Source organism: Camelus ferus, chromosome 5, assembly GCF_009834535.1.
Source record: "Camelus ferus isolate YT-003-E chromosome 5, BCGSAC_Cfer_1.0, whole genome shotgun sequence".
NCBI classification, from domain to species: domain Eukaryota; kingdom Metazoa; phylum Chordata; class Mammalia; order Artiodactyla; family Camelidae; genus Camelus; species Camelus ferus.
The window spans coordinates 35,458,524-35,479,693 of NC_045700.1; the positions used below are offsets into that span (position 1 = coordinate 35,458,524).

Here is a 21,170-nt window from a genome sequence, read left to right on the forward strand (position 1 = left end):
AGGTGCACCATACATACTTGACGGGTAAATGGTTGGAGAGAAAAAGAATCCCACTGAGCTTAATCCTTTCCCCTTCCTCCTGTGAAAGAGTTCCCTTAGCCGTCTACCTTGACTTACCAGATGAAGGGAATAAGAAGTTTTCTTTTAAGAGAAAACTTGCCAAGGAGATGTAGGTTCCCAGAAAAGCTCGATGACAAGCCCTGTTGCTGCTCAGCAAAGCCCTGAAGGGGCCCCGCCCCCAGGCCGTGTGAAGCCATAAAGCCCGTGCGATGGGGCAGCGGCAGCTGGCACTCAGCCTCCCGAGCACCGGCGCGCACTCGCACTGGCCCGCGCTATGGCAAATGAAGCGCAAGCCCCGCTCTCCGCACTGAAAGGGGGGCATCCTCCCGCAGGTAGGCTGCCCACCTGCCCTCCGTCTTGCGCACAGCAAGGCCGCGCTGCTGCTGCTGCCGCCGCCCCTCCTTCCATTGACTCCTTCGACAGAGGCGCCCAGCAGAGCAGAGGCTCTCTCCTCTCATTGTTACTTTAACTTCATGCAACCTGCTTTCCTTCCTTTATCTCTGATACTTTTACGCTTGTGTATAAAAACCACCCGGAAATTTGTCAGGCTCCGGTTGAATTAAAACATAATTATACCTGGGAGTACGGGGATTCCGTGCTTGTGGGGAAGAGTAGGTGAGGAGCTTGGACCCTCCCTCCCTGGCTGTAGGTTAGCAGGGACACATCCTCACCTGGAAGGTGATTTATTGCCATGGAAACATTCCTCCCTAGAGGTTCCAGCTTTCAGACTCAGTCTCTCCAAAATGCCTGTACATCGTCTGACTTCGTACCCAGGCAAACCAGCTCCACACGGAGGAGAGCAACCCAGTTTCTCCCTCCCTCCTCAGGCACTGGGGTTGGTCAGTGTTATCAGTGATGTCTTTTGCCTGTCCCCAAGCTGAGGGCTGAGGAGCACTTTCCAGTAAGGATTCAAGCATGGGAGGGGCTGACTAGAAAATGTAGCTATCAAGGTACTTTGCAAAGCATCCACAGTTCTTTCTTTCTTTTTTAACGTATGCTATTTATATCAACTTTCTGGAATATGGAAATTAGTTTTATTGTACTTAACCATATGTTCATATAGATTGGCTGAGGCATGCAGGCCTATTTTTAGCCGGTTTTATGTTCTTTCAACTGCCTTTCTTCTTTCTTTAAGAAAGATCTCAAAAGCTTGACTGCTTTGTTCTTGCCTTTCTCCATTATCAAAATTTATTTATTGGTATAATTCTCTGGCTCCTCTAAGCTGAGGTTATTTCAGTCATCTTTGCTGCAGAGGGTGATGGGCAGGTGTAAGCTTCACAAAGCATCAGAAACTGACACAAGTTTTAGTAGCTTTCTGGTGGGCAGCCCAGCTGAAAAGAGTCAGAAATTTTACTACTAATTCTGAGTTTCCAGTTCTCAGCACGGTGCCCTGATCTCCTGTGGCAGGCTCCTGACATTTTATATTTGTAACTGGATTTAGTAATATTTAATGTTCTCTATATATAAAGTTAATGATGCTAACTAATGATCCAGAACCATCGATGCAAATTATTAGAAGAGAAGTTTATACATAAAGACAAAACAAAACACTGTTCTCTTCCCGCCACTTCCACCCCAATCCCTCATTAAATAGTTCCACTAACACCTGATTTGCTAAATGACATTTATACACAGAGATAAACTTAACCAAATGAAAGTTTGAATGAAACCACCAGGAACTTTCTGTCCCCACCACTAATGATTGCTAATTACTCTGTGTACACAGCACACCAGGACTCCATCAGGCATGTCACAATGCCTCTGGCATGACAATTAATTATTATGAACTGTGACACTACAGATAAGAGGTTTGGGATAATTAGAATGGAGATGAAGGCAGACTTTTTCCTCCCCACAGAGAATAAGGGAACAAAGAAGCCTCATCCTTCAACTTGCCTTGATACATATTTTAAGTCTAAACCAGATTGCTACAGTACCAAATTTTATTTATGGAACAAAAAGAATTCAGGGCCAGAATTCCATTAAATTTCACCTGATTTTTACAGGCGATAGACAGATCCCTGAACATGGGACGCAGACATGATGTGATGGGAAAGTTCTGACATGGCCTTTGGAATCAGACAGACCTAGATTTAAACCTTGCTTCCCTCCCATGTCTCCCAGCCTCAGTTTTCTCATTTATGAAACAGGGGGCAATAAATAACATCGACATTGTAAGGTTGTTATGACTGTGAAAGGAGATAGCCTATGTAAGGTACCCAGCACATGAATGTTAATCCCTGTAAAATGCAGGCCTCGTAAAACACATAGCTGTCAGAAGAAGTTATTCTCCCCAACTGCAAGACCTCTGGATGTTTGAGGGTTGCAGGAGGCACTACCCGCAGTTGTCAGAACAGAAGGAAATTGCGGTAGATCCATGTGCCTGCCCCATCATAGTTAAAAATGAAACCACTCAAAAGTCAGCCGGCTGTAACTCTTTCCCACCTATGGGTGGAGTGCTTAGTGGTTTATCTTTCATGTATATTATATAATATATTGCACCTCTGTGAGCTGTGGTTATAAATTTATGCTGCGAAACAGGACTACATTAAACATGAGGAGGCCTGGGCTCTAGGAAGCTTAGCTTTGGGTTTTCTGCAGTTTTGATTTGCTTTGCTCTCAGTTTTATAAGAGCTCCATTATATCAACGACCAAAAACGTGTGACTAGAAGGGAATCCAAGGAAGCTAAGCACATACACTATGAACCAGAAAGAGCAGTGGTTTGTGACTATTTCCCATATTCATTGCACTTTTTAATTTAGTTCAAGGCAAATGAATCAGAGCCATTGGAGGGGTCACCAGTGAACCCCCAGAGAGAATCAGTTTTCTGGCTCATTAAAGAGAGGGAAGCTGGGGTAGTGTATCCCTAAGTGTGGAACTAATGCTGAAAATGGTGATGAAGGCGGGAACCATAGCTGCAGAAGGACCAGTATCATTTGTTAAAAAGCAAACACCAAAGGCTTAATTCTCTCAACTCCAGTCCGCTCATGTCACCTTATGGGAGTCGATCAGTGAGGTCCAAAAGAGAGTTTGCGAGACCCACTACCCCACACATCACAGGGGCAGAAATTTGATGACTGCAAAAATGGCTGCTCTTCACCCATCCCTGTGTGCCTGGCACTGCACAGAGCCTTCTAGACACTGGCAACAGCCCTGCAGACTGATGATGTACCATCGTCCTTGTTTCACAGAGGAGCAAACTCAAAGTCAGCAAGGTTGATGGACCTACCCAATGCCACATAGCTGGTGAGCAGTAGGGCAGAGATTTGACAATGAAGTGTGCCCCTGCCAAGCCCTCTCTCCTTGCTTCACAAATGTTTCCGGGGGGAGGTCGGGGGTGGCAGGTAGTAGAGAGCATGCTTAGCATGCCGGAGGCTTGGGTCCTGGGAGTTCCCGTACCTCTATTAAAAACAAAACAAAACTTAGTTTTTCCTGATGAGGGTCTTTTGGGTCTTGACTGGCTGCTTAGAATTTGTACCCCCAAAATCAACTGCAAATGCAAAGGAAGTGTTTTGCAAACATGCTAACCTTTTAATTAAAATCTTTAAATGGAAGTTGGAAGTCACAGGCAGAGTTTGCACAAAACTTTGTGGAGTTCAGCTTTTTCACATACATCTTCCACTGATGAGTGAAGGAAAGACGCTCCGTTGTTCTTACAGGCTTTGTCTTTCTTTATCTTGACTCCTCTCTAGCAAGCACTGTGCAAAATGCCTGGAAAATCTTAACTGGAAAATTACTATCCAGTGTTCTAAACTCAAGGGTCTACTTTTGAAAAGTTAGAAACACTTACTCAGCCATAGGAAAGCAAAGTTTCATTTTCACCACATCAACTAAGGTTTTTTTAATGAAATTATCTAAAAGAGCACCTCTCTCTTACATTTTTTAAAATTTCTATTTCATTTTGCTTATTGAAAGGACCTAAAATCTTACCATGTGCATCTGTATTCAAAGTCCTGTTAAAAAGATAAATCAGCTCATTTTGTACTTTGCCCAATTCCAGTTGATCCTACTACAGAGTGTCAAAGGCAGTATAGTCTCAAACATGGAATTATGTAAATGATTACAAATTTAAATGAACTAATTTAGTTACTGTGAAACCGAAAAGATCCCATGAGTCAGACTGTCTGGTGTAAGCAAAATGGGCAAGAATCCGATTGTGTTGGGTTGCAAATGTTTGTTTACAATGGGTTGTCTAGATCCAGGGAGATAAGTGTGACCAGTATACCCAGAGAGCTTTGAAGATGACCCTCCCACAAACTGGTTCCATCTGGTTCAATCACCCTGGTGTAGTGAGAGCCTTAATCTCTGTCTCAGTGTATCCATCTGTAGTATGGGGAGAGTCTCTTCTGATTCTTTCTACTGTACATGGCTGACCAAGTGAGATTAACTCCCAGAACAAGTTTGGTACAAGAACTATGCTCTGAAAATCTGAGGTATGGTTTCCTCATGCTTCCTAAATCACCCAGAGCCCACAGCCCTGGGTGGATTCAAGGTCTCCTGGATGGAAGTATGAATCTTATGGGAGGATTTTTAATTCCCCGTCAGATGTCTCTGTTTTATTATTCTTAAGAATGAAGAACTCCCATGTTTGCATTCTGTTAAAATTTCTCCTGGCATTTGTTTCTCTAAGTGCCCTATATTCTTTCGAAAAGGAGGGAAGTGATGGATTTTCTTTAGTAGGTAGATGGAAAGAGTCAGAATCACAGCAAAGACTTTATAATAAAAATCATCTAGGTCAACTTCTACCAAATTCCCCAAAACCCCTCTGAAATATTCATGGCAGATAGACTTCTTTTCTTTAATACCAAAGGGGCCAAGGACATATTATTGTACTGGGCAACCTACTTCACTTTGAGTAACACAGTTATATGTAGCCACACTCTGCCTTTCTGGAACTCTCATTCTTTGGTTTTCATTCTCTCCTCTGGAAAAACAGAATATAAATAATCATAACTACTAATTATTAAGTGCCTACCATGTACCAGGTGATTATATCACCTCTGTTCTCAAGAACAACATAAACAATCAGTATTATTCCCCTTTTTAACATGATATATCTCTTTACTTATTTAGATTGGACAGAGTGTTGCAAAGTTCTTTCTTATCCTGAGATCCATTTAGATTTTCTTTTTTTTTAATTAAAAAAATTTTTTAACATTTTTAATTGAAGTACAATCAATTATAATGTGTCAGTTTCTGGTGTACAGCACAATGTCCCAGTCATGCATATACATGCACATCTTTGTTTTCATTTCTTTTTCATTAAAGATTATTGCAAGATATTGAATATAGTTCCCTGTGCTATACAGAAGAAATTTTTAGCATTATTCCCTTTTGAAGGATGCAGAAACTGAGCCTCAGAAGAGTTTAAGTATCTTGCCCAAGGTCACAGAGCTTAGGAGGGGTAGAGTTCTCTGACTCTGCATAACATTTCCTCACCAGGAAACCATTCCTCCTCCATATGATGGCCCCTCAGGTTCTTGAAGGTGGCCCCACATGTTCCCTTGAGTCTTTGCTTCCTCAGAAGTGATCTTTCCAGATTCTCCAGTTCCTAGTGTGACAAGGTTCCCTCTCCACTCTGGTCATCCTCCTCTGGACATTCTCTAGATGGTCCATGACCTTTCAAATGAGTAGCACAGAACTCAACATCCCAAAGTCCTTCTCATTTTTAACTATTGCTTGTTTTAACTCTAACAAGCTTGCTTCCACAGTAGGCGATAATACTTCATGGAAAAAAATGTGTAAAAACAATAGCACCAGAGACAACGGAAGGAGCGCTAACAAGACAACACTCACAGCACTCCGTGTTCTAAAAGCTCTGTCATGGGGAGGATAAAAGACGCTGCTGGAGGGTCCTGGAGGCCCCAGCTCGGTCCAGAGATACTGTGACTTGATTCCTCTTGGTAGAAGATTAACAGTGCTCTGAATACCACCCCCACCTATAACAGAGGCACCCCCTCCTCAAGCAGCCTTCCAGAAAAAGCCATCCCTTGGTTTGTTTCACTTCTGTATTCCATGGCTGTTCAGAAGATATTTCCACACCATTTCACTTCTGTTGCTGATTATTTTGTATGCCTTTTTTCCGTGTGTGTGTGTGTATGTGAGAGTTTAAAGCAGCCTATGTATGAAAAATAGCATTTTTTTCCTGGACTGCATCTAATCTTACAAAATTCTAGTGAGATGCCTTTATAATCAATTAAAAAAAAAAAACAACTTGGTGATTCAAAATGACCAAGTAGAGTTTATCCTATGAATACAAGAATGGTTTGATAGTAAAATATCCATTAATACATCTTTAAGCCTTTTACATCTATTAATATAATTAACCACATTAAAGAGAAAAATCATATGATCATATATACAAATGCTAAAATTGATTTGATAAAATTCAGCATGTATTTGTAATTTTTTAAACCCAATGAAATAGTAATGGAAGGATATTTCCTTAACATGATGAAAGAAATATATACGAATATATGGAAAATAAATATGTGTGTATACATCCAATTAAGTATACATCATACTTTATGGAAAAACACTAAAAGCAATCCCTTAAAAATGAGGATGACAAAGATGTCCACTATCACCACTGAGGAAGTAACATTACAGTTATTTGCAGATTGTATCTTTTTTTTTAACCTGGAAAACCTAAGAGAATCAACAAAAATATTATAAACAATAAGAGAATTCAATTAAGATCTGGTTATAAAAATTAATAACATTTATATAAGAACAACCATTTGTCTATTAGAGCTATAATGGAAGAACAGATCCTAGTTCAACAGCAACAACAAAGATAAAGTGCTTAGGGAATAAACCTAATAATAAATGTGTAAGAGTTACATGAACAAGTTACTGAGGAATCCAAAAGAAGATGTAAACAATGGAAAAGCAGACCATGTTCTTGAATAGAGAGCCACCAGGAATATACAGACATGAATTTTCCCTTTTAAAAAAAAATCTATAATCTAGAGCAAGACCTTTAAAAAACTACCAACAGGATTTTTTGGAGGGAATTGACAAACTAATTCTAAAGTTCATGTGGAACAATAAATATGTAAGAACAGTTAGTAAAATTCTGCACAGAAAATGTAGCTAGGACTATTGAAATTAAAATATATTGTAATGCTACAATCATTACAGTAGGGTTGCAATAGTGTATAAACAGACAAGAGAGAACAGAAGTCCAACAGGAAAAATGGGCCAAAAATTTGAACAGTTTATAAAAAGAAAATACAACTGGCTTCTGAAACACAGAAACAGGCTCGACTTTTAATAAAATGTAAGAAATGGAAATTACCTTTTTTTTTTTTTTTTTTTTTACTTATTGTCTGACAAAACCAAAACCTTCTTTAGCTCACATTGCTGCGATAAGGAAACAATCACTGTCACTATAGCTGGTAAGATTGTAAACCGGTGCCACCTCTGAAGTTCAGGTTGGCAAGATTTAACAAAATTCCAAATGCACGTACTCTTAAGAATAAACAAGATCACTACTAGGAATTTATCCCATGGATATATTTCTGCTTATACAAAATCATGTATGTAAAAAGATATTCATTGCAGCATTGTTTGTGATAGTAATGGAATAGAAATGTCTAAAATGTCCAACATTTGGGAATTGGTTAAGTAAACACAATGTTCATAGAATGAGATTTTAAAGTAGATGTTAAAAAGAAAGGTATTCTCTCTGTATACATTGAGAAATTACTCCAAAATACATGGCTGAATGAAAAATATAAACAAGGTGTAGAACAATGTGCATCTTATGCTGCCATTTAAAATAATAATAGTAATAATACATGGATATATGTATAGAGTATCTGTGGATAAATATAGAGGAAACATAACATTAGTGGTATCTAGGGAGATGAACTGGAGGCTTAAAAACAATGGTAGAAGAGAGACTGCGGACCTTTTCACGCCTTTTGAACTGTGTGTTTTATGCATGTACTATTACATAATCAAAAATTAATTAAATCATAATTTTAAAAAAATGATGAAGACAATTCACGAGGGCATTGAGAAATAGAGTAAGTTTTCCTATTTTTCACTTTATTGGAACTAGTTTTAGAAAATTGCCAATCTGATATTTCCAGAAAAAGAATTAACAGGTTCAGACAAACCAGTGTTCATTTAGCTTTTTCTCATTTGAGTTTGTCAGATTTCAGATGTGCAAATTTCCTGGGAACAGAAAAGAGTATTTGCTTTGACTTGCATTCTGAAATGGGTTGTTCCTTTTCAAAAGTTGATTTCATCTGACATTGTTAAACACTTGAATTGCTGTTAGGTCATCTGTAGCCTAATTAACACTAATTGATCTCTTGAATGGCAGGATTATTAATGCAATTTAATTACTTATTAGGACATCTGAGCTCCTCCAACATTGGAGGTTTGGGGTCTGGGATGGAAGGTGGGTATCTGGTGGGATCAGAGCATCTCTTCTGAATTAAATGCCTGTTATCACTGCATGCCCTGACTTTTGGCTCATTCTCCAATCTAGTTTTTGAAAGCTCTGGTTGGGAAAATAAAAAAATGCAAGCCTTGCACAAACTTTAATCTTGTGGGAAAACAGGAGGGTCATATTGTAATTGTCAGTTGCTATCATGAAGAATGTAATTGGTTTGATAATAAGAAAAAATGTTTTTCAGTGAAATGCCTAAGGGTATATGTTGTTATCTCCTCCCCAAATCAAAGGTGTAAACTCCCTTGCTTTTTTAACCTCAGTTCCCCATCTCTGAACACAAACAAGCAAACCACAGTCCTTCTCTCCATCCCACCTTGTTTGCCTGAAATATTTTTTCTTCTATTATGCTAGTGCAGGGTAACTTTTTACTGTGTTGTTTTAGATAGATAAAAGTTTAGCTCTTCAAAAAAAATAAGTTCTGAAATTCTTCCAATCTAACTTCATACCTTGAATAACAAAGCAAACTTCTTGCTGCTCTAACCATGACTCCCTGTTGATGCTTATTTGTTTACAGTAAAAGCTGGAGGAAAGCGAATTTCCAAAAAACAAGAAATTGGCATCTTGGAGAGACACACCAAAAAAACAGGATTAGAGAAAACCAGGTAAGGGATTGCTTGCCTTCTTCCTCTCGAGGAGTTTCAAGTGCCTCTACTTCCAGGAATCAGAGGCTTTGCTGTATCTAGGACAAACCAAGGCTCCCTAGGCATTTGCTAACCAGGGTCAGAAGCAGCATGGTTAGGGTGCAGTGATGAGGGGACAAGATGGATGATGATGGAGGAGGGGAGGTGGGGAGGGGGGTGGTGGCCAGCAGGTGAGAGGCACCCTTAGGGGAAAGGTAACTATAGTCTGGAGGGCTCTCTCTGCCCATCCTCCTCCTCTCTGCAGCCAGCCCAGCTGCCTCCTACTTAAAAAGCACGGTCCTGAATGTCCCTGAACCTGACTCACATCCCTGTATCTTATAACTTGCACATTAGCCTTTAAAGTACTGTCCCTACACTGGCCCTGTTTTTAAAACATACTTTCTGCTGAAGCAAATCTCCTGAATTAAAAATAAATGCTTTTTTGTTTGTTTCTTTTACATTCATCACTTAATTACTTAGAAAATAATGGCCACTATATTTGGCACAGCCGGAAGGCATCTAGATACTGAGGTTGTTTTCAACCTGCTCCTTCACCATGACCTTGATATATTGCGCTGCTCTCCGAGCTAAGCAGAGAGCTGTGAGCTGGATCCCTCGCACAAATGGCCATGCCACTCTATGCCTTGGGAAGGGAAACAGTGCATTCAAAAAGAAATAAACATGGGAAAGAGCCTCCTCCAAGTGATGTAATGAGGGGCACTTCAGAGACTATTAATTTCAGGATGGTTTCCATAGATGAGTTGATGAATGATCAAAAGGAGTGAATTGGAGGATGCGCAGGCATGTCCGTGAGTTAAAATGGTAACAGTCTCAGAAAGAAAATGTGGACAGAACAGGCTGTGGAATTTCTCTGGTATTTTGTTTTGTTTTTTTCATACAAAATTACTTTTTAGATTACTTTTAAAGTTTTCATCCTGATTTCTGGGACGGAAATTTTTTGAGGATTTTTCTACTTTAAAATGAAATGTGTTGGGGGAGGGTATAGCTCGTGGTAGAGTGCCTACCTAGCATGCATGAGATCCTGGGTTCAATCCCCAGTGCGTCCATCAAAATAAATAAATAAACCTAACTACATTCCCCGAAAAAAAAAAGTAAAATAAAATATATGAAATGAAATACTCTAACCATTATATGTAAAGAGTTCATACAATTCAGTAGCAAAAAAGCAAAGAAGCCAATTTAAAAAGAGGCAGAAAATCTAAATAGACATTTTTCCAAAGAAGACGTAGGACATACAGATGGCCAACAGGTACATGAAAAGATGCTCAACATTATTAATCATCAGGGAGATGCAAATCAAAACTATATGAAATATCACTGTACACCTCTCAGAATGGCTATTATCAAAAAGTTAAGAAATAACAAATGTTGGCAAGTATGTAGAGAAAAGAGAACCCTTGTGCACTGTTGGTTTCAAATATAAATTGGTGCAGCCACTGTGGAAAACAGTATGGAGTTTCTTCAAAAAATTAAAAATGGAACTACCATATGGTTCAGCAGTTCCACTCCTGAGTATTTAACTAAAGAAAATGAAAATACTAACTTGAAAAGATATATGCATCTCCACTTTCACTGCAGTATCATTGTAGTAGCCGAGATAACAGAAGCAACCCAATTGTTCATCGACAGATGAATGAATAAAACAATGTGATACACACACACACACAGAGGAGTATTGTTCAGCCATAAAAAGAAGGAAATGCTGCCATTTGTGACAACATGCATGGAACCTGAGGGCATTATGCTAAGTGAAATAAGTCAGACAGAGGAAGACAGATACTATATGACCCCTCTTACATGTAGAATCTAAAAAAGAAAAAACAGGACAACTGACAACAACAACAACTCGAGCTCATAGACTCAGAGCCGATTGGTGGCTGCCAAAGCTGGGCTGAGGGGTTTGGGGCTGGGGTATAAAATGGATGAAAAGGATCAAGAGATACAGACTTCCAGTTACAAAATAAGTAAGTCCTGGGGATGTAATGTACAGCATGGTGATGGTAGTTAATAATACTGTGTTGTGTATTTTTAAGTTGCTAAGAGAATAAATTTTGGAACTTCTCATTACAAGAAAAAAGTTTTGTAACTGTGTACGGTGAGGGATGTTAACTGGACTTATTGTGATCGTTTTGCAATATATACAAATATCAAATCATCACGCTGTACACCTGAAACTAATGTAATATGTCAATCACACCTCAATTTTTAAAAATTTGCCCCTTTGGTGTGAAGTTTTTGTTTCTTCTGAATCAGAAAATAATCATCACATGTTGAAAGCAAAGCTCTTAAGTCCTCAAGGGTAGGGGTGACATGTATCTCTCCTGACCCAGCGGCTAGGACAGTTCCTAGAGTAGAGAAAGCACCCCTAAGTGACACCAGGCTTTCGCTGAATTGCCAGCTGGTTAATTTCAAAACCTATCTCACTGCTAAAGTCTGACTCGGCATAAGGCCTGTTTATTGTGACACCAGTTAACAACCCTGGACCAAGGGCTCAGGAACTAAAGACTCATAGCTGGAAATGACCTCCTCTTTGGTCCCCAGGGGACAAGTCATTCATTTCCCTGCACCTCTACCACTGGGACTTACTATTAACTCTAATATCAGGTGAACAGTGCGGGGAGAGGAGTTGCCTGGAAAGTCATAAACTGGCAGTTGGAATCCTCTTTAAAAATTCAATTGTTTTCTAATTAAAAGTTATTGAAGATGGGAGTTGGACTGTTACAGACCTTAAATAGCAAGAAATAGTTCACTCCTGCCCTATTTACCTGGGACAGATACAGAAATGTGGGACCTGAAGCTTATAGAATTATGGGGCTATTTTAAGGAAAAATAATAAAAAAAAATCACAAATATGAAATGGCTATGGCCCCTCTCAGGGCCTTGGAAGGAGACTGTGCAGTGAGAGGCCCTGATAAATCCACCTCTGCTCTTTACGTTGGCTTTGTGTCTATGTGGATATCACTGCCTCGATTTCATGGACACACAACTCTCCTTATATCTTCTAGGAGAATAGCTTTTGAAAAATATACCATAGAAAGTAAATTTCTAAGCATCATCAATCTATGTCCATTTCCTGATAACTTCTGCTCACCAACACAAACCGTCCAGAAAAAAAATCTGCCAAGTGCAGAGTTCCCTTCAAGAAACTGCTCTGTAGACTCAGCCCTGATGGAAACTCTCCTACAAAATAACTTGGCCTGAGACAAGAAACCAGGCACAAGAAAGTATACACTGGATAGTGCATTTTATGAAGTATAAATAAAGTCAGAACTAATGTATGGAGCTGTAACAGGTTAGTAATTATCCTTGGGGGCAACTAGTTTAACTAGTGTTACAAGTTTGTGAATATTCACCAACCTTAATGTTGGTAATATGTGTACTTTTCTACATGGATACTGTACTTCGATGAAAAGTTTTAAAATATTAATTATGTTTGGCCTAGCACATGGGCACACAGAACAAGATTTTTATTTGTTTGTTTTTGTTTTCTAGGAGTAGCCAAGCAGAGTGAAAGCTTAAAGGCCAATTAGAAAACACTCTGTACAAATCATTTAGTCTCTTTCGTGGGAAAGTTTCTGTTTCTATATGAAGTCTCTTTTCATCTTCACAGTGCCATTGCAAATGTCGCCAAAATACAGACGATGGATGCCCTGAGTGACACGCTGGAAAAGGTGAGCTGTGGGTGAGGCGCGTCACGTGACTGATGCTCCCAGCCAGTATTTGCTCAGTGGATTCGACTGCATGGGTGACTGAGCTGATGACCACTGAGGTTTTTTCTAACTCAGAGGTTTGATCTCCTTGCGAAAGAATCTACTCTCAGTTCAAGGAACATGAAGTGGTTTTAATGAGAAAAGCTGATTCTCCCAAATTCCTGATGTCTAACAAATCATTTCCAAAAAGTAAGGCAGAAAATAAAGCAAGAATCATGATGCCAAATTGGCAGAACTTTGCTTTGCCATCCCAAATAGTTCTTGGGAATGTTGGCATGTTGTTATAAGAAAGACAGCCTGTGTGTTGGGAATTCAGCACTTTTTGACCTCACTCCCCACCACTGCATTCCCACAAAGAAATGTTTGATTTGAGGCCAGGATGGGTGGTGGAGGTTTGCCCAGTTTAGGGCTGGAGGAAGGCTGGGCACTGGCTGGCTTTATCTAGTAGTCTATTTATAAAGGTAGTTGACCGTTGCTATTTTTATTTCTATATCTTGAATTCTTTTGAAGTAGCTCAAGAAACTCAGAAAGTTCTTCCTGCATACACAATTGTTTAGTTTTGGATTCAGTAGTTTGTTTTTCAATGTCATTGAGTGAGCTGAGTGAGAGTCCTTATTCTGCTTCTAGATGGCAGATACGTTGAATTCAGGCATTGAAGAACCACTCTTTCTGCTGCCCCCACATTTACTGAAGGGACAGTTACTGGGCATCCTTGGTAGAAGGAAGACTTGCTGTTATTGCCAAAATCAGAGGTCTGAAAAAGATTAGAGTAGAAGTGTTGCAGCTAGACTTCTGGGTCCCCTATTTGGCACTGGCGTCTCCACTCACTTTCTCTAAGACCTGGAGCAAGTTAGTTAGCTTGTGCCTCAGATTCATCATTTGTAAAATAAAGATAAGGAAGAGTATGTACTTCAGATGATTGTTGTGTGGAACAAATAAGGTTCTCAAACAGGGCGCTCTTGGAACAGTGCCCAACACAGAGTGACCTGTCTGAGCTCTCTGATCTGATTAGTAGCGTTGGTTTTACGGCAGCCAAATGAGAAGGTATGTCTGAAGTCCAGAAGGCAGGTAGAACCAGGCGAGATGTTGACCACAGACATTAGCTACAGAGCCTTCTCTTGTGGGGGCTCTGTTCTCTCATCAGGTAGATTTGAGGTGACAGCATGTGACTCTTTGCCTTCTGGGTTTAGACGGAGGGCAGGGATGGATGATGACCTGCCAGGGCAACACCGGCTGCTCCCTCCTGCTTCTCGCATTCTCTTGGTCCTCCACTAAATGCCCCTTCCTCGGGGGCAAGGTTGTAAGTAGAACTAAATGGGGTAGACACATTCCTGTAGAATACGTGTTAACCTGAACTAAAATGTTTAAAGAGAGTGGTCAGTAAAGGTTGACTATGTACATTAGGTATGGTGCCAGAGTCGGTGTTGATCTTATAGACATATGTGCATATGTCTATGACAAAAAGGGTTCTTTCCCTTTCAGTTAAAAATATCACTTCTGGGTTTCAAAGATAAAAAGAAGAATCAAATAACAATAACAATAATAAGTTGTATTTAGAAAACATGGAGCTGATGTGCTGTTACAAATATTTTTAACAGCAATTATATCTGTTTTAAAGCCCTTTAACACTTAGCTCAATGCCCACTGGTGTACGGCTGTTTGGTAAGACCGCAGAGACAACTGGCTCAAACAGGTTTCGGCATCAGAGGTTGGGGGCTTGGGTCCTATGCTGGCTCTGTCATTTGCTAGCTGTGTGTCCTTGGGCAGGTCTCTTCACTTTTCTGTACTTCTGTTTCATCATCTGGAAATGGGAATGTGACTATAGTATCCACTTCACAGAGATGTTGTGAAAATTAAGTGAAGTTATATAACATGTGCAAAGGACTCAGCACAGAACCGGACCACATTAGCCTTCAGTAAGCATTATCATCTATTCCCAGGGAGATATCCTAGGGGCATCTCTTGGAATCCAGGCAAAGGATAAGTGGCCAGCAATAAAATCAATTCCCAAGGTTACCATAAGTGACTATCTTGAGTATGGAAGTTGGTGGGATCCACATGTTTCCTTACAGCTAAGAAAAATCCTCCCTGAATCTATAATTCTACCTGAAGTGTAATAGGATTTCATAATAAAGGTCAACCTGGGGTGGAAAGACCAATGCCTTTTAAAAAATAGATCCGCTGTGATCAGTGGTTGCCACAGGTTGGGAGGAGGAGGTGACCACAAAGTGACAGGAGGGAAATTTGAGGGGTGAAAGAACAGTTCTCTATCTTGATTCTGGTGGGGGGCCACAAACCACACATGTGTGAAAACCCATAGAACTGAACACTAAAGAGGGCATATGTTTTACTCTAGATAGATTATACCTTAATTTTTTAATGAAAAAAAAAAAGGATAACTATATAGCCTCATACAAAAAAATTTTAATGTATATAAATAGAGATATACATATGTGCTGATAAACATTCACCTGCATTACAAATGATTCTCCCAACAATATATATTGTCATGAAGATCTAACAATATACGATTGGCTAAAAGAAATACAGTAGCAGAAATGAGGGTCATAGCCTCTGCATTTATTAATATTCATTCATGCCCTCAGCTAGAATTATGTCTAGTTCCTAGAACACATGTTAATTCTCATGCCAATTTAAGAACTTAGAAACAGAGAGAGGACAGCCCTAGTCAGAAGGCCTCATCAACCACTGAACCATGGCAAGAAATTTCTATCTATTTGCTATTTATGTCTGGTTTCCCTACTTTAAAAAAAACCTGGGGTTTAAGATTTGGGAGATTGAAAAACAATTCCCCAAAGGTTGGGATTGTACAACTCTAAGTGGCAAGCAGCCTAAAATTTTCCCTCCCACTCTCTCTCACTCCTCCCCACACAGACCTCGCTCCTGACTCCCTTTCTCCTACCCTACCCTCCTCTTCCAGCCCCAAATAATGAGAATTCTTGTTGCCCAGTGATGGGCCGCATGTGTTTATTCCTGCAGAGAGGAGTTATGTAACCCAAAGCTCTCTCAGCTAAAAATCTGGGAAACCTGGTCTTAGACTGAGTTCCACCTACTCCTTAGAGGTTGTTTGACCTTTTAGAAGTCACGTAGCTCCTCTGAGATTTCTGATTGCTCATTTACTTGTTTTTTTTTTTTTTTTTTTTTTTTTTATAGCAGGCAGTGAGAAAGAATGATGCTGCCAAATATATTAATTCTCTTGTGAAGGAAAAACCGGGCTGGTCTAACAAGATAACTCACAAGTCTAGGAATGTGAAGGAGAGGCTGGGCTGGGCTAACAAGATAACTCACAAATCTAAGTATTGGAATACTGATCTGAGTTCTGCTAGACTAACTTGTAAATCTAGGTTAATTAGTGTTGGTTTGCTGTTCATGTTTTTTGCTAGCCAGCTGGGTTTTCAAAGATACATATCTGGCTTTGGAATGTTGGTTTGCTGACTCCCTGCCTCCACCTTTGTGATGATAATGCTGCTAAAGCTGTTCCATGCCTATTGGCCGAATACCCCAAGCTTGTACTTTACCCTATAAAACCTCATGTGCACATCTTGGAGGTGCTCAGAGCTTCGGAGCAGAAGCCCCTCTGAGCCCGCTGGCGTAATACATCTGAGTACTCCAACCCTCCGAGTGGTGCTTGTTTCTTGACTGGCCTGTCATTTCCGTAACACTGTGGATAGTTACAGATGTTAAATTTGGCAATAGTTGGTAAGTGTCTACTGAACATAAAAGCATACAGTTCAAACATTAGTAACGGGGTTGGGTTATGGTGTGGAGTGGGGTGGAGTGTTCAAGCCTAGTTAGGTTGGGGCCACTTTTCAAGCTGCCAGCTGTGTCCCCATGGCCAAAGTTAGTGAGATGTGAATGAAATTGGATCCTGGGGGGAGAGGAAACCAGCAAAAGCATCTGCAAATCTAAAAAGGTTTCTCTTGTTCTGTAAATTAACATCACCGTAGGAGTAGCCGTGAATTTCATTGACTCAAGCTGAATGTTTTGTTTTTAAGCACTTTGCTTAAAGGGGTGTGGAAATCTAAGTGCCAGCATTCAAGTTGGAAGATGAATGGAAGAGCTATCCGTCTGCTAACACCACCTAACTTCAGGCACTAAAACAAAACCTGCCGCTGATTTTCTTGCATCTAGAATTTCTTTCATAGCTCTAATCATAAAGACTTTTATCATACTTCTTTGACTTTTTCTCTGAAACTAAAAATGTTGGTTCTGAAGTCACAGCTACCTAAGGTGATGGTAAATTCTCAATGTGGAAGTTTCTATTGATCTGCTTTTCAGGTTCAATATTTTGCCCCTTTCGGGATGGAACCACAGCAAGGCAAAATCCTTACACATATGCTGGCCTCTAATTCTTTTTTTGTGGGGTTACCCTAGATTCTTTTCCTAATGAGTCAGACAAACACCTTTCATTCTACAAACCCTGTCATTTTACAGACGAATAATGAAAACTGCAAAGTGTCCCCAAAGTTAAAATGCCAGACTAAAGCACACCTGGTTGCAAGCTGGACTCTGGAAAGCTGTTCCTATTTATTTCTAGTTCAGACTTAAAAATAAAATACTCCTGTCTCCAATGATACAAAATCTACAAAAAAAAAAAATTAGGGTATTTAAGGGTTGACTATTTTATTCATAGTTTCATCGATTCTGAAGGTAGACCCTTTATAGACTCTCTGCTCACAGCCCCCAAGTCCTTCTACATTAGGATGCTCCTGACTGAAGGTGTGGGGTATATGAAAAAGAGAACTTGGCTCTCTTGTTGTATTTTCATGAGTTGCTTTGAAGCCTTGACACTCCAAAGTCTGTACACTTGTAATGTAATAATCATGGACAGTTTCTCTAAGGCTATTATCCTTGCTAGAATTATTTCCACTTTTTTCTCAATCCTGCTGATTTTCTTTTTTCCCCCTAAACTTTCCCGGACCAGTTCACAGATGGCCAACAACTCCCAGGGGACAGTCTCCCATTCTTTCTGATCTGTGGCATTCCCCTCTTGAAAAGCAGTTGAGCAGACCTTTTAGAACCTCAGTTAAATCCTTTAGTTCCACTGGAACCCCTTGTGCACTATTGCTGGGAATGTAAAATGGTGCAGCCACTATGAAAAATAATATGGTAGTTCCTCAAAAAATAAATATATAGAATTACCATTCGTTGTAACAGTTTAACTTCTGCATATATATACCCAAAACTACTGAAAGTAGAGACTTGAACAATTTCTGTGCAACAGTGGTCATAGCAGCATTGTTCACAACAGTTAAAAGGCGGACACCACCCAAGTGTCCATCAACATACGAATGGATATGCAAAATGCGGTCTCTCACTCTATATATAAAATGGTATATTATTCAACCTTAAAAAGGAAGGAAATTCTGACACATACTACAACATGCATAAACCTTAAAGATATTATGGTGAATGAAATAGGCCAGACACAAAAGGACAAATATTGCGTGATTCCACAATGATAAGGTACCTGGAGTAGTCAAATTCATGGGGACATAAAGTAGAATGGCAGTTATCAGAGGCTGGGGGAGGAGGGAACAAGGAGTTATTCTTTAATGGGCACAGAACTTCATTTTGGTATGATGAGAAGTTTCTGGAGATGAAGGGTAGTGATGACTGTGCAACAATGTAGGTGTACTTCATGCCACTATATCCTTAAAAATGGTTGAAATGGTAAATTTTGTATGTATTTTACTGTAATTTTTAAATGACTAAAAAGAAAAATGTAGCCCCTGAATTGTGGAGATAACTTTGGAAATGACCAAATAATGAGTTAATGCCAAATTAAGCAATGTATGTCCTCACAGTTTTCCTCTCCCCTTTCCTTTCCCACCTCCACCCATCGTCACTCTGACTTCTTAAGAACAGCAGTCAACATTGTGGCTTTCTCTCTCTCTGTCTCAACTTGTCATCTTGCCCCATCCTACCTTGGCTAATTGCCCAGATTTCTGTTACATAAGAATTACTTGTTTGTTTCCTTTCTCACCACCACCCCCTTTACCTTACATTTGACTTTAAGTAACTTGCCAGGTTGTTCTTCCTACCTGTAATCTCTGGAATGTGATTTAGAGCTAACCTGAAATAATCCATGTGTTTTAGTTGACACTAAAGACACCTGGTCTGGAAGAAAACTTCTGAAATCAGTGACCTCTTAAGATTCTTCCTGGTTCTAATGTTAAAAGAAAAGCAAAACAAAACACTTTGCCCTGACCACACTATAAAACACATGTTATGTGGTATGATAATTGATCTGACAAAAAAAATCACTAGCTCTTTTTTTTTAGATTCTAAAGCAACATTTATGACCAATACCTCAATTATGTTTCTTCCTTTCTACTAGAATACCAGCTTAGACCATCCTTGCGTTTAATTATTATATAACTTTTACACCTTCTCACTGTAAAAGAAAACCTTTAGAAAAACAAAAGCAAAGTAAAGAAAAAGACCAGGAATTGCTCATATTTCTACTCCTTAGAGATAATCGTTAACACATCAATGTATGTTCTTCGAGCATGTTTAATTTTTTAAGACCAAGAAGAAAGAACTTTCTGGAGTCAAGTTTCACATGAAAGAAAATGCTGTGTGCCTAGAGGTCAGGGACATTTGAGAAGAGATGTAAGGCACATATATTTTCCCTGGCTTAGAAGAGCCCAAACAAACCATAAACAGTGTGATGTTGGGGGTCATGAACAGTTTATCTCCCCTTTTATTTGATTTGAGTGTCAGGGCAAGGGCATCTAAGTTCAACAGTGATAAATTAAATTCCTAGTGAGCTGAAGCATCCCCTCCTTGCTGGCCAAGAAAGATGTCCTTAGATACATTTATGTTGAATCCATGGGCTTAAAAACCCAGAACTGGAATGGACCCAAAAGACCACTGGGTCCAAATTCTCCTCCTAGGGAAAACCATCTGAAAGACTCAGGGCATTGGGCAGCCTTTCTTTAGCTGCCCTTAATGTAAATTCCATAAGGTCTCTTGGTTCCATATGAAATTCCTCTTATTGTCAAAATCTGTGTTATTTTAAATCTACTTAAGCTTATTTCCTCATAGATGTCTTCTGCAGAGATGGCTAGTGAGAACTTTTGTTACCTGAAGCTAACAAGTCATCCTCAGCCTTCTCTTTACCAGGCTGTTGAGACTGAACCATTAAAAATGGCCACTATTTGACCATTTTTTACCTACAAAAATAGCAATTTCACATGCTTCAACCTAAAAAATAACCCTAACTCTTTCTAACTTCTTTCAGAGGTTCTTTACTTTGGATCTTTTGACATCTGAGAGGTTCCCCCTCCTCACCCCGGACCTTCTCCAGAGTCCCCGTTCCTTCTTAGCATGTATTGTTCCACGTATGCATAGTAGTGGGAGAACAACTGCTAACATTAGAGGACTGATGAGGGTACAGTTAACCATTTTTGCCTTTAAAATGTCACTTCAAAACATATATAAATGCACATTTATTTTTCACATATATTATCACATATAATCTATTTTATAATTTTAAAAGTTAGAAACATGCTCTGCAGGAAAACTCGGGTTAACACATACACCCTTGGGTCCAGAGGTGGAAGTGGCATGGAAAAAAGAGATACTGTCAAAGAAGAAAACAAAATTGTGAAATTCCCCCTGACCAACTGTATTGCTTTCTACTACTTTAATACTTTATGACCCAAAAGATCCAATAAGCTTATTTTTTTCTTTCCTTCTCACCTTTAGCTCAGCCATAAATTTCCAGCAATAGTGCACATGGCACATCAAAAACCCAGACCTGCTCTGCAGAAGGTCACTCCACTGAAAAGGATCTACATTATTCAACAGCCTCGAAAATGTTAAGCTGGAACGTAAAACACAGCCGTCTAGCCAACTGCCTCAAATATCTGAGAGCTTAGCAAAAAGGAGCAAAACATTCCATAGGCCTAGTGAACTTGCTTGATAAATAAAACAGCTTTTGTATCTTTTCTTTTGACTTTAGGTAATAAAGCATCCAAAGTTGTAAATCCAGTGCATTTGGGGGCCTCATTTTGGTCCTGGTCAGGCTCACATTGATGCTGATGTGTGTAATTTTGTTAGGTAAGTGGAGAACCTAGAACATGGGACTACTCCACTCCACCTCCCTGGATAAGCTCTTTTCTCCTGGATGCTGACCTGAGTTGCCCCACCCACAGCAAGCTCTCCCTGGAGACAAAGGTTAAAAGGAGTACACTGAGGTTTTCAAAGGCCACCATCCTATGCAGACATGAGGAATGGTTCTTCTGGGTGTGTTTGTCTTAAGA

At 39.7% G+C, this 21,170-nt stretch overlaps 1 protein-coding gene across 1 annotated transcript; it reads left to right on the forward strand.

The window, feature by feature from the left end:
• Positions 1-270: 270 nt before the first annotated feature.
• On the forward strand, positions 271-20,898 carry DAPL1 (death associated protein like 1). The gene is made up of 4 exons (XM_006176784.2): positions 271-392; positions 9,043-9,130; positions 12,780-12,840; positions 20,614-20,898. The coding sequence occupies exons 1-4, from the start codon at positions 335-337 to the stop codon at positions 20,728-20,730; spliced, it is 324 nt and encodes a 107-aa protein (XP_006176846.1). The 5' UTR covers positions 271-334; the 3' UTR covers positions 20,731-20,898.
• The last annotated feature ends 272 nt before the right edge of the window (positions 20,899-21,170 follow it).

Excerpts from the sequence above, each read along its gene's own strand:
- DAPL1 (XM_006176784.2), top strand. The coding sequence starts at position 335 with ATGGCAAATGAAGCGCAAGCCCCGCTCTCCGCACTGAAAGGGGGGCAT. Across the intron at positions 9,131-12,779 it reads ACAGGATTAGAGAAAACCAG|TGCCATTGCAAATGTCGCCA; the intron begins GTAAGGGATTGC and ends TCATCTTCACAG. Across the intron at positions 12,841-20,613 it reads TGAGTGACACGCTGGAAAAG|CTCAGCCATAAATTTCCAGC; the intron begins GTGAGCTGTGGG and ends TCTCACCTTTAG.